The sequence below is a fragment of the Peromyscus eremicus genome, chromosome 5 (assembly GCF_949786415.1).
Source record: "Peromyscus eremicus chromosome 5, PerEre_H2_v1, whole genome shotgun sequence".
NCBI classification, from domain to species: domain Eukaryota; kingdom Metazoa; phylum Chordata; class Mammalia; order Rodentia; family Cricetidae; genus Peromyscus; species Peromyscus eremicus.
Window position 1 is genome coordinate 29,254,833 of NC_081420.1, and position 12,485 is coordinate 29,267,317.

The 12,485-nt window shown below is 44.4% G+C and overlaps 1 protein-coding gene across 2 annotated transcripts in view; it reads left to right on the forward strand.

Moving 5' to 3' along the window:
• The window catches only part of Slc22a23 (solute carrier family 22 member 23), a 171,536-nt gene that overhangs the window by 25,506 nt on the left and 133,545 nt on the right, over positions 1-12,485 (forward strand). For both annotated transcript variants that reach the window (XM_059263199.1, XM_059263200.1), the window contains exon 2: positions 11,656-11,759. In XM_059263199.1, coding sequence (XP_059119182.1) covers positions 11,656-11,759 — 104 coding nt within the window. The remainder of the gene's footprint in view (positions 1-11,655; positions 11,760-12,485) is intronic.

A 12,485-nucleotide genomic window follows, 5' to 3' on the forward strand; every position in this document is an offset into this window, starting at 1 on the left:
CCCCGAATCGGACCAGCTCAATGTGACTTGATGAGTAAATCAAGACCTTTTCGGCAGTCACTCCATTGCTTTCAGACTCAAGTGTTCCTCACCAACAGTCAGCAAAGCCCGAGGGCTGCCCAGCAGGCTGACAAAACGATAGAAGAAAGCATCAGCATGTGCCAGTCTCTGCCCTGGCACACTCCCAACACTGCCCTTGACCCTCACAACAACCATGCATTGTAGGGTATGTGCCTCCCACATCACAGATTTTGAAACGGAGCTTGCACAGGGGTCAGTTCCTTGACCAGGGTCACACAAGCTGTCATGGGGCAGAACTGGAATGGAGATGCCTATTCATCAGACTCAAAAATCTATACTGTCACTGTGAGTCCCTGCTAGACTCCTGATAGTCACATTCAAGCGCCATTCTCCACCCCCATGGATGACAGTGCCTGTGAAGGAGGTCTGTGGCAATGAGTGAGTGACAGCCTTGTCAAAGTAGCTGGCAGAGTGCCTAGGAAGATGCTTGATTTGTGAAATAGATTTGTTCTTTTAAGAGGGAATTCTCTATTTTTAAAAATAAATTTTCCATGCACCTATTTCTCAATCAATTTTAATAATAAAGCCATAATATCTTTCCCTGGGGGAATACCACTCATAGTAAACAATTGAGTACAACATTTCAAAACTTCTTTCTGGCATAAATTTTGCATACTATCATATATTATTTAAATAAAGTATGTTTGAAGAAACCATGACGAAGCAGAGGATTAGGGAAATAAACACCCGTGGGGACTCTGGGAGTAGGAGTCCTCCAGGGCAATGCCTCCTTCCTCCCTTGTTCACGTCCTCAGCTTAATTAGTCAGCATAGAGAAATAAGACAAAATGGCACCTTACACTTATAATACAGGAGGCCGTGACAAGACTGGAATTAGAGGCCTGTGTAGGCCACATGCAGAGACCCAGTCTCAAAAAAGGAAAAGACATTTCTGCATTAGTTACTTTTCTACTTGCTGTGACAAAATACTGACAAGGAGCCACTCAAGGGAGGCAAGGTTTATTGTGGCTTCTGTTCAAAGTTGTGCTCTGTCATGGCAGGAACATGCGGTGACTGGTCACGTGGTACCCACATCCAGGAAGCAGAGAGAGAAAGATGCATGCTGGTGCTAAGCTCACTTTCTCCTTTTTTTTTTTTCTCCAGTCTGGTACCCCCAGTCCATAGGATGATGCCACCCACAGTCTAGCTGAATCTTCCTTCTTCAGTTAAAACTTTTGGAAAACAGCCACAAAGACACCCAAACTTAAGCTTTGATGGTGATGCTATAAAGATCGAATAGTAAACATTTTTATTTGTGGGCATGGGGAGTATGCTGCCATCTTTACAACTGCTCAAATTGCTATTGTAATGTATATGTGGGCATAGTAAATACATAGGTGAAGTGTGGCCATGTGCTAACAAAATTATTTACAAAAACAGGTGCAGAGGTATATTGGCCTCCTAGGCTGTAATTTTCCAGCTCCTGAGCTAGTGAAAGGACTTGTCAACAGGCACTTACAGTGTATTTTAGTCACCTGGGTATTTAATCATGAATGCAGAATGTTTTGGGAGCACAGAGGAGGGCTCTTGATCTAGCCTGGGAGGGAGACCTTCAGCTGAGTTGATTGCCTTGATAGGAATGTGGAACTGTATTCATCTATGCATTTGTGTTTGACACCTTTTCCTCTTAGTCTTCTGTTTGCAAAGGTGTCATCAACTCTCTGAGAGAAGAAAGGATAAACAGTGGGGAAGGTCTAGCATACTTTGACTGGTTGTGGTGAGCATAGGTTTTGGTTGGAGGGGCCTTTTTATGGTGCTGGGAAGGAAACCCAGGATCTAACACACTGAAAAGCATTCTGCCATTGAGCCATGCCTCTAGCCCCTGGTAAGGAGAAGTGTCTTAGTCTTTCATGCTGAGCCATGCATGTCATGGGCAGAAGGAGTGGGGTAGTACACAGGAGAGCAGTTCTATGAAGAACCCTGAGGCTTTGGGGAGCTGGTGAGGTATAAAATACGACTCAGTAACAGGAGTTGGAGTTCAGGCTTGCGAATAGGAGGTGTGGTGAGTCGATTATAGAGAGAATTCACGGAGCCATGTTATGCCTGGCCTTCTCCCCCTAAGTCCTCACCAGGCTGAGAGTTTTCTGATCTCAGTCCCAAGTTTTCCACACTTGGCTCTTTTCCCAAATGAGTGGGTGTGCTTAAATATTAATGTGACAGACCAGTTTTGTTCATACACTGTGTCGCACTAGGAGTGGCCTTCTAAGCTATGCAGGACAGTAGTTAGAGTTTCTCAAGTGAGCAGTGTTTGTTAGCTGGGATAAATTAGTGTGCACATCTTGATTTGTCTTGATGCTTACAGCTGGGTTCTTCCCCTCCCCCTCCTTCTCTGGTCTCTTTACACAATTGGCTCTTAATTCCCTTTCTTTCTTAGCAGTGATGATCATTGATGAAATATACATCAAAGGTCAGGGCAAGATTCCTCAAAGTTGGGTTAATAGAAGGCATTGCTTATTAGCAATTTCCGCTGCCTTGTGGATAGCTGTTGAACTCCCTGCAAATGACAGGGATTTCTATCAAGACACTAGGACCATTTCACAGTGTAGACCTCCACTTAGGGCTGCCACACAGCGTTTCTATGGAAAAGATAAAGGGGCTCGCTGGATTGCTTTCCCAGAAATAATCCTGCATCAGTTGAAGTGAGAGCACAGCCAGGTGATCATTTTTCTGTTTCCCTTGTAAACCTTGATGGGAAGCAGTTCTCCATCTCTAGCACTATGAAAAAAAAATGATTCAGTTCGGTGAAAACCAAGGAAGCCTCAGCTTTGGCAAATGAGGCATCACAGTCAGCTCTTCTCCTGCACCAGAGGGCTGCTGTAAAAGCAGAGAAGCATATCCCTAGGAATACCATTTAGAAAAAGAGATGAAGCGTTGTCTGGGGTTTGGATGAATTGAAAATCACACTGTTAGTCATGAAACGGGGCTGCGGAATGTTTAAGAACCCTAACCAGCTCTAATGCTGTGGCTTTGGTGTGGGTCTCCTGAAAAAAAAAAAAAAAAAAAAAAGAGTGCCGGTTTTCTAGGAGGGGTACATTCTCTCTTTAGCCCAGACAAGCTTACTAGCCATTTTTTCCTATTGTTTCCTCCAACAAGCTATAGTTATTTATTTATTTGTTTGTTTATTTTGACAGTAGGTGGAAGAGAGAAAATAAAGATGAAGAGAAATTGCAGTAGCAATGAACAAAAACCAGAGACAAAACTTAAAAAAAAAAAATTCCCCAGAGTACCTGGCAAGGATGTTGATGATGTCATTTAAGGAAGCTCACTAGCATGCCAACTCTAATTGGCACTTGTGTTGGCTACTGTTGACAGCCGGCCTCCTGAAACCGGAGGATGAGCTTAGAGGCAAAAATGAAGAGAGAGTTTGAGGGTTTTTCAAATTAGACAGTATATCTTGAATTTTGATGAAGTCTTTTAAGAAAAAAAAGAGACTCTATATACTGCTAGAATAGATATACTAAAAATGATGCTCTTGGCTGCCTACATGTGGAGAGGCTAATTGTAGCTCACACACTCCTTCAGTCTGGCTTGTGGAGACTATTTCTTCTGTCCTTATGTGACTAATCTTCACATGTATGAGTATGCTTTCTTTAAAATGTTTTTTTTTTGTTTTTTTTTTTTGTTTTTTTTTTTTTGTTTTTCGAGACAGGGTTTCTCTGTGTAGCTTTGCGCCTTTCCTGGAACTCGCTTTGGAGACCAGGCTGGCCTTGAACTCACAGAGATCCGCCTGCCTCTGCCTCCCGAGTGCTGGGATTAAAGGCGTGCGCCACCACCGCCCGGCTTTTTTTAAAAAAAAAATTTTTTATGTGTATGCTTTCTTGTGTGCACATATGTACACGTGTGTCTGTTCTTTTCATCCCTATGGTTTCTAGTTTAACAGCAGTAGAGCAGAGCACATCCATAGTGCCTGGGAGACTCTGAAATGCTGTTTTGGAGAGGAAAGTGATGACCTCATATTTCTCTACATTCCTGCAACCCAGTTGGGGATTTTGTTTCACTTAAATCATTGGAATTTGAAGCCATTTTGTCTTCTTTGTGGTATTACCCTGAAGTATTTCCTTGTATCTTAATTGACTGTGCTCAGGCATGGACCCGGCAGCTGGCACAGTGGTTGGCAAAACCCAGTGGTCTGCTAATGACAACAAGCTCACATGTGGATCTCCACTCTAAGAGATGAAACTTTGGGAAAACTCACATTCATGAAAAAACAAAACAAAACACAGAATTAAATTTCATGGCTTGACAACAGGCTGTGAAGTTTGTTGCTGCTTCTTTTACAAGAAAAAAACAATAAATTTATTTTCTGTGCATGAGTGTTGTGCCTGCACGTATGTCTGTGTACCGTGTGTGTGTGCCTGGTGTCTGTGGAAGTCAGAAGCGGGTGTCAGAGCTCCTGAAACTAGAGTTACAGATTGTTGTGAGCTGCCCCGTAAGGGATTGGAATGGAACCTGTGTCCTCTAAAACAGCAGCCAGTGCTCTTTACAGCTGAGCCATTTCTCCAGCTCCCAAACCCTGTTTTGAGACAAGGTCTTACTTGTAGCCCTGACTAGCCTGGAACTCACAGAGATTCTCTTGTTTGTGCCACAGGGATTAAAGGAATGCACCACCATGTCCAGCTACAAAGCTTCTTTTAAAATGTTTGCTTGTGGGGCTGGAGAGATGGCTCAGAAGTTAAGAGTACTCGCTGCTCTTCCAGAGGCCCTGAGTTCAATTCCCAGCAACCACATGGTGGCTCACAACCATCTGTAATGAGATCTGGTGTCCTTTTCTGGCCTTCAGGCAGACATACAGGCAGAACACTATACACATAATAAGTAAATAAATATTTTTTAAAATGTTTGCTTGCTTTGAAACAACAGTGTGGTGTGTTAGCCCAGGCTAGCCTTGAACTCTTAGGTTCATGAAAACCCTCATCCTCAGCCACTAGGTAGCTGGGACTTGGGGCATGTTCCACTATACCCAAGTTTATTTTCTCTATTTTTTAAAAATTCCAGTTGACAGCCAAACATTTTCAAAACAAATATCTTCTAAACGTATTATTTGTTCATTTACTTATTGACTGGGATAGGGTCTCATATATTCTAGGCTGGTCTTAAACTCCATGTGTAGCTGAGGATAACCCTGAACTTCTGATTCCCCTGACTTCACCTGAGATGACAGACGTGTCCCACCACACCTGGTGTTCTGCCATGTTGAGATAGAACATAGAGCTTTGTGCACACCAGGCAAGCACTCTGCCAACTGAACTTCATCCTCAGCCTCCAGTTTTAGATTGCACGAAAATATATATCCCTGAAAAGGTGAAAGGAATGTGTATTCTTGTTTTGTTTTGTTTTTTTTTTTTAATGATTTTTGTCTTACCCTTATCATCACTTTTTATTCCCATTTCATAAGTTCACAGTTAATCATGAGAAGTTTAGGGAACATAAGAATATTATAAACTAGAAAATAAAACTCAGTTTCCCTATTCTCATATCTTTTTTCTTTTTAATTTCATGTGTGTGGTGTATGCATGTGTGGTGTGCCTGCATGTGCGCGCGCGCGTGCGTGTGCGTGTGTGTGTGTGTGTGTGTGTGTGTGTGTGTGTGTGTGTGTGTGTGTTGTGTGTACATCTGTGCTCAGTGCATGTGCAACAGCAGGCCTTTGGAGATCAGAGGAAAATGTGTGGGAGTCAGTTCTCTTTCCACCATATGAGCTCTGGGAGTCAAGTTCAGGTAGTCAGGCTTGGCAGTAAGCAGCTTCTCCTGCTGAGCGGCTTCCAGGGCCCTGCTCCGGCCTTGATGCATGGGGACGCCTCCTTCTCCCTGTGCACACCACCTTTTGTCCTCACGCTTCTCATTCTGACACTGTAACACACAATGAAAGGCTTTGTCAGTCATTAGATTTTGAAAGCAGAATTTTGGCCACATGGTTCCCCGGGACCTTTTCTCAAGAACTCATGTCTTGCCCTTGTAAGTTACAATGGGTGATGTCATTGCATAGGGACCTCTGTGGGCATCTCTGATAATTTCCTTGGGAAAAAGTTACCCCAAAGTGGGGTTTGCTGGGTCAAAGAGTAGATACTGCTTAAAGGAATGGGCTGTATGTTGTCAAATTTCTTCCTGAAAAAAAAAAAAAAGATACCTACTGCCACACCTTGTACCTCTTTGTCTCTCTTTCATCTTTAGAAAGTTAAAAATATACATATTGTTTAGATTTTCATTAGCAGAATCAAGCATTTCCTGAGTATTTTCCAACCCATCCATACTCCATATTTTGTCAACTGTCTGGATGTTCACACACATTTCTATTTAGAATGTTGGGCTATATTGCTAAGAAAATAAAACCAGAGGAAAATAGCTGACAGTTAAATGTGAGACCTGTGGATGTAATTTTACAAATGCGGATAGCTATAATTTTGTTTATGACATTTCTGGTGTATAGAAATTTTAACTACTTGAAGTTAGTAATGAAGTAGTAACAATTAAACTCAAAACATATACTAGTCTTTAAAAAAGATTCATTTTATTTTGTATATGAATGTTTGCTTTCATGTACGTATGTATGTGTACCACATGCATGTCTGGTGCCTGTGGAGGTCAGAAGAGGCAATGGATCCCATGGAACTGAAGTTATAGACCATTGTGAGCTGTCATGTGGGTGCCGGGAACTGAACCCTGATCCTCTGCAGGAGCAGCCAGTGCTTGTACCCACTGAGCCATCTCCCCAGCCCCATCCTATCATTTCTCTGGGTGATTTCTCTCATTAGTTTTTATGGCAGATATTCACTCTCCACAGTCAGATAGTAACCTGTCTTCCAGTTTTTCAGAGATTCTTTTTTTTTTTTTTAATAAATTTCATAGATTTTCTTATTACTAAAAATTGTTTTCTCTGTCCCATTTTCTTCCATCTTCTTCAGAAATGTGATTAGTTTTCTTGATGATGATTCTCCACTCTAATAAGTCGAGAGAGTTGATAATTGACAACTTCTTTTTCTTGTAGTCTGTCCTTTAAATCTATTGAGTACAAAAGCGGCCTACCAGATCTTTCCTCTTTTAAACTTTTTAATTAAGCTTTTGAACAGAACACATAGCAACTAACATGTAGTATGAGATGTGTAAAATCATTCACCTTGCCCTGAAGTCTGGGCCAGAGTCTCCTGTGGTCTTGAAGGATGCTTCTGAAGTGAGTACGTGGCAGAGGAGGCAAGAGTAGGATGGTTGAATGGGCTGTGGCTTGAAGCTTTTATGATCTTGTTAAACCTGCTGATGGAGTGTTAACTTGCTTCATTAGAGGGCTGTTCCCATTGGTCCCTAGGGGATGATTTCCAGGAGGTGGAGTCAATGACAGGCTGTACTGTTTCTGGAGAGTAGGGGTTCCACCCACACCTTCCTTGGGAACTCTATTTCAAGGAAACCCAATCAAAAAAGGGGCTCAGTTTGCAAGTATCAGGCACTTCTGTGAGTATTGCAGAGACAAGGATGGAATGCAGGCCAACAGTGTCTCCTAAGTTTCTAGAGCACAGGCCAGAGCTCCAGAAGGATTCTCAGCAGAGCACCTGATAGCCAGCCTGCCCAATGTTTCATTTGGAAGCCTAGGAATTTAGCAAGTCACTGTCCCAGCCACTGACTCCAGGCTCACACTCTTGTAAAGCTATCATCATAGTTGTAGGCCGCAAGACCACCCAATCCCTACCAGATCTGATCAGCATTGCAGGACTTCCCCCAACACACCCCAACCCCTTTGCTCTCCTTCAAGTCAAGTGAGCCCTGAGATCAGAACTAGGTAGCGTGGACAGTTCTTTGTTGTGTGGACCTGATTAGCAGACCCGAAATCATATTTGAAACCTCTGTAAGGGTCCAGAAGTAGTGTTTTTAGCCTTGTAGCCTGCACTATAAGAACATAAACCAGAAGGAAGTTCCTGCCACTTTGGCTGTCCAGTGAGCATCTCCCTCACCCCTAGAAATTAGGATGGCATGGCCACAGTGGAACACGGGAGACATTCGGGATGTGTTTGACATGTTTCTACGGTTGTGCTGGTATTGGTGAGTGACTGATGGGGGGAGGGGACAGGGAGAAGGGGAGGTAGCCAAGCTCATTAAGTCCTACCTAGTCTTAGACTTTTTACCACACTGCTCTAGGCAGACATTTTTATTTTTAAGTCTTAAAAACTTAGTTTAACTTCCTGAGCAGCCAATTGCCATAATCTTATCTATAGCAATGAGAACCAATTTGAGAGTCAGGCGACCACAAAGCTTCCTCATACTTCTGAAATTCTTTGGTGGATTTTTTTTCAAAGATAACAGTGTGTGAGGACGCACTTCATGTGCCCGGTACATTTTTTTTTTTTTGGTAGAAGTTAAACAAGGGAGCCAACGCCACAGATTACCCCCCTCTCCATCCCTCACCCCACCCCCACTCTACCCGCCACCTTCCTCCCCACCCCCTAAGCCCAGTGGAATGTGCCTCAAGGGTGGGCCCCAGGATGGCAAGGGTGGGGGTGTGGGTGGATCCCCAGGCATGAGTAACCCTTATCTTGCTGAACCTGCTGGGTGTTCTCAGGTGCTGCGCTTGCTGACTCAGATATGTATCCAACTGAGGAAGCTGTAGGGCATGGGTGGCTGTCTTGCCCTGGATTCCCTGGCCCACCAACCCAGGGAGAGTGAGTCCCCACACAGGCCGAGCTCACTGATGCCAACTAAACTTCTTTTCCTTATTGAGTGCTTCAGTCTTCTTGCATGTCCTAATAATTTTCCACTCTGGCATTGTTAATTGATAGGGGTCATGTTGAGGCGACTACTGAACAACTTATTAGGTGGCAGCTAAATTGGGTCATGGCTGCCCCAGGCAGGGTGTAGTAATTGCTCAGGTGACTGGGCTGGCAACAGTGCCAGCCATTTTCTCCACTTCCCTGGTTGTTTTTATTAAAATCTCCCGTCTCCTGGCCATTCGGTATAAGTGTAATGTACTCTTTTGCATCATTTAACCTTGAGTAAACTCATCAATGGGGAGTCTTGGTGACGATGTGAAAGTCGTTAGAAGTGGAGTGAATGAAAGAGACGGCAGCTGGTGTGTTTCTCCCAGGCAGTAACCTGGGTCAGGGCAGCTTAGTGCTTGCCAAGAATATGCCAGGCCAAAGTCTATGCAGGTGTGGTGTAGCTGGGAGATGAACAGGTACAGGTGATGCCTCTCCCAGAAATGTTTACATGGAGCTGGGAAAACAGAATGCACCCACATTGTTCACGACAAAGCTGTTAACTAGTGTTTTAAGACCAAATCTGCCTTCCTGGCATTAGAAAGTTATTTATTATCAAATTTTTCTTCTAGAAACATCAGGCTGTCTCCAAGAACCCACTTAAGCTGTTTTGGAGCTTCACAGTCAGTTTCGAAGTGGACAAAGGTGTAGTGATGTATGTTTCATATGGAGTGTTAGTCTCTTCCTTCTTGCGAAGCCATTGAAGCCTGAGGTGGTGAAGCTCATGGGTTGCCTCCACTGTGGCATGGGAAGGCAGGATAGGATCTTATGGCTCTTCTCAGAAGCAGGACAGTTGGTCCATGTGGCTCAGGCTTACCTGGACAGCTTGTCAGCCCCCACTGCTCGGCTTTCCTGCAGAAGTTTTCACTCAGAGCATTGGGGATGGGGCCCCCTAATCTGTACTTGCTGCTCATTCCCAGGTGATGGAGTCCCTGTGGTTCTGTAGCATTTTGAGATCTCCTTTAAGGAATGCCTGCATCTGACTGCCTAAGTGATATCTGAAGCAGTCAGCAGCCCTCCTCCCCAGACACATGAATACATCTAGACAACTAGCCTCAAACCATCCTTCTTGGCCTTTGTGGGGCTTGTGCCTGATCTTTTTGCCTTCCCTCCTAAGCTCTGATTCAGACCATCTGGAGCCAGCTCAGTAGAGGATGGAGTGAGTTACTCTCTCCAAGTCTCTGGATCCTGCCATGGAGCATGGGCATCAAGTATCCCAAGAAGTTCTGGGCAGATGTCAGAGCAGTGACTGGTAGCCCTTTCCTTCTCTGTCCAGACCAGGTTCTTTCCTGGGCAACTGCTGCTACAGATAGTCTTTTCCAAATTCCACTGAAGCTGAGACCTAAAGCTGTCATCCTCGGCCTCCACTGGACTCCCCAGAAGTTCAGAGACTTCAAACCTGAGGCTACCAGAACACTTGGCATTACATTCTGCATCTCCCTATAGGTAGAGGCTCAAAGAAGAGACATCTAAGAAGGCAGCACTTAGTTCAGGTTGCAGCCGCATAGCTTCTATCCCTTACCCTCACCTTTCCTGATGGTCTCCAGCATACCTCTTGTTCTAATATTCCTAAATTTTCCCATGGTGGGGCATGTCTCCAGCTGCAATCAATACCCCACCACCCTTGTACCTCCTTTGACCTGGGGTCAAAAGCTCCAAGCTGTAACATTCGCCAGAAGGGCTTCTACCACTGAGAGTGGATGGCAACACTAAACAGCAAGGATGGGTGATACAGTCCTCATGGAGCCAGCCAGCCACTCCCTGTTCATGTGCCCTCTGACCTAGAGGTAGACTGTGTGTGAGCCTCGGTCCTTTTCCACTTTGGTAAATAGGAAAGATAATAATTGAGGATCTCGCTCTCTCTCGCTCCTCTCTCCCTTTGTATGTGCATGAATGTTTGCGTGTGAGTAGGCATACATACATGCTGTAACACATGTGAAGGTCAGAGAACAGCCTCAGGTGCCAGTCCCCACCTTCTAGCCTGTTTGAGACAGGGTCTCTTGGTTCTTCACCCTCGTGTATGCCAGTCTATCTGGTCCACAAATCTCCCGTCTTGCTGTAGGAGCTCTGGGATTCCATTACCATAGGCAGCCTTATGTGGGTTCTGGAAATTCAAACTCAGATCCTCACATTTGTATGACAAGTACTTTATGGACTGAGTGATCTCCCCAGCCTTGAGGATCGTTTTCATTTTTCCAATTAAATAAAACTTTACTGCACAAAATTGACTAAGTCTGAGACTCCGGTGGTGCAGTTAGCCCTATAACACATTTCACAAGAGCATTTACAAGAGAAAAAATGAGAATATAGTAAGTTCAGAGCTTAGCATTCACTATTAACTCCATTTCTTTTCGAGACTGCAGTTTAGACAGTATAATGGAGTGAAAAAGCCAATGTTGCCTTTCATTTCCTCGTGTTGTTACAGCACCCCATAAGGACACTTGGCCAGGCCTTCCCATCATCTAGATTATAGCAACTCTGTGGGGTGTGAAGGACTCTGGTCACCAGGGTACCACTGATTTCTCTGGCCATCCTCCTCTCCCTTGGTTTCCTGTGGTCTTTTGGGACAGAGGCACACATGTCCCCCAGATTTCATACATCACTCCTCCCAGATGTAGGTAATCTGTTTAGATTAAAGCACCACATTTAATTTTGTGGGCAAATTAGAGTTCCCATTGGGTTTTCAGCAGCCTAATGATGATACTCTTAGTGTCACATGTGATATGGCCCCAGTAACAATGCCCAGACCCTTGTAGGGTTACTGTATTGTGCTTGTGATAGAGCACGACTAGTTGTGTGTATGCGTCTCTCTGATTTACCTTCTGTTTGCCCCTCTCTAGTGGGATCTTGTGTGTGATAATGCCTGGAAGGTCCATATCGCTAAATTCTCCTTGCTGGTTGGATTAATCTTTGGCTACCTAATAACTGGATGCATTGCTGACTGGTGAGTACCAACACACCCGACCCATGGACCTTTGGAAGGCACAGCACACCTTTGCTAGCTAAAGAGGAGTGGTCATTGTTAACACAGGGTCACCGTGCCTTTGCTCTGCTTGCCAGTGAGGCCAGAATAGAAGCTGCCACTTGGAGAATGCAGAGGCAAAAGAGAATTGATCACTATACATGATAGAACAGGGGGAAGGAGGGTCTAAATTCATTCAAGGTCAGCCTGCAGCCCCATTTATTGATAATTCTGATAACTTATGCTTAGTTGGGAGGAGCATGGAGATGCCCAGCTAGGTGCCAAGTGGGTAGATGCACAAAATACATAAAAAAAAAAAGGAGAGCTGGGTGAAGTGGCATGTACCTGCAGTCTCTGCTACTGGGGGCTGAATTCACTGCTTGAACTCAGTGAGGCCAGCCTGAGCAACATATTGAAACTCCATCTCCAAAAACCTAAAACGTTGGTGAAGAAGTTGCAGACCCTTCGCCTTATGAATGGAGATAGATATCAGTCCGGAGTAACACCTTAAAATATCATGCACATTTTAGAGACAGTTATTGGCTTAGCCAGGAGCTGCCTCTGTGGTGCCGATGGTGAGGAAGACGGTAGAACATAATGGCATTTGGTAATGGATAGGCATTGTGGACAAGGGAAGGGTAGCAATCAGAAGTGAGACAGAACGTGTTTTAGGTGGTTAAGGAGGGGTGGATTTCCAGATCAAAGTGT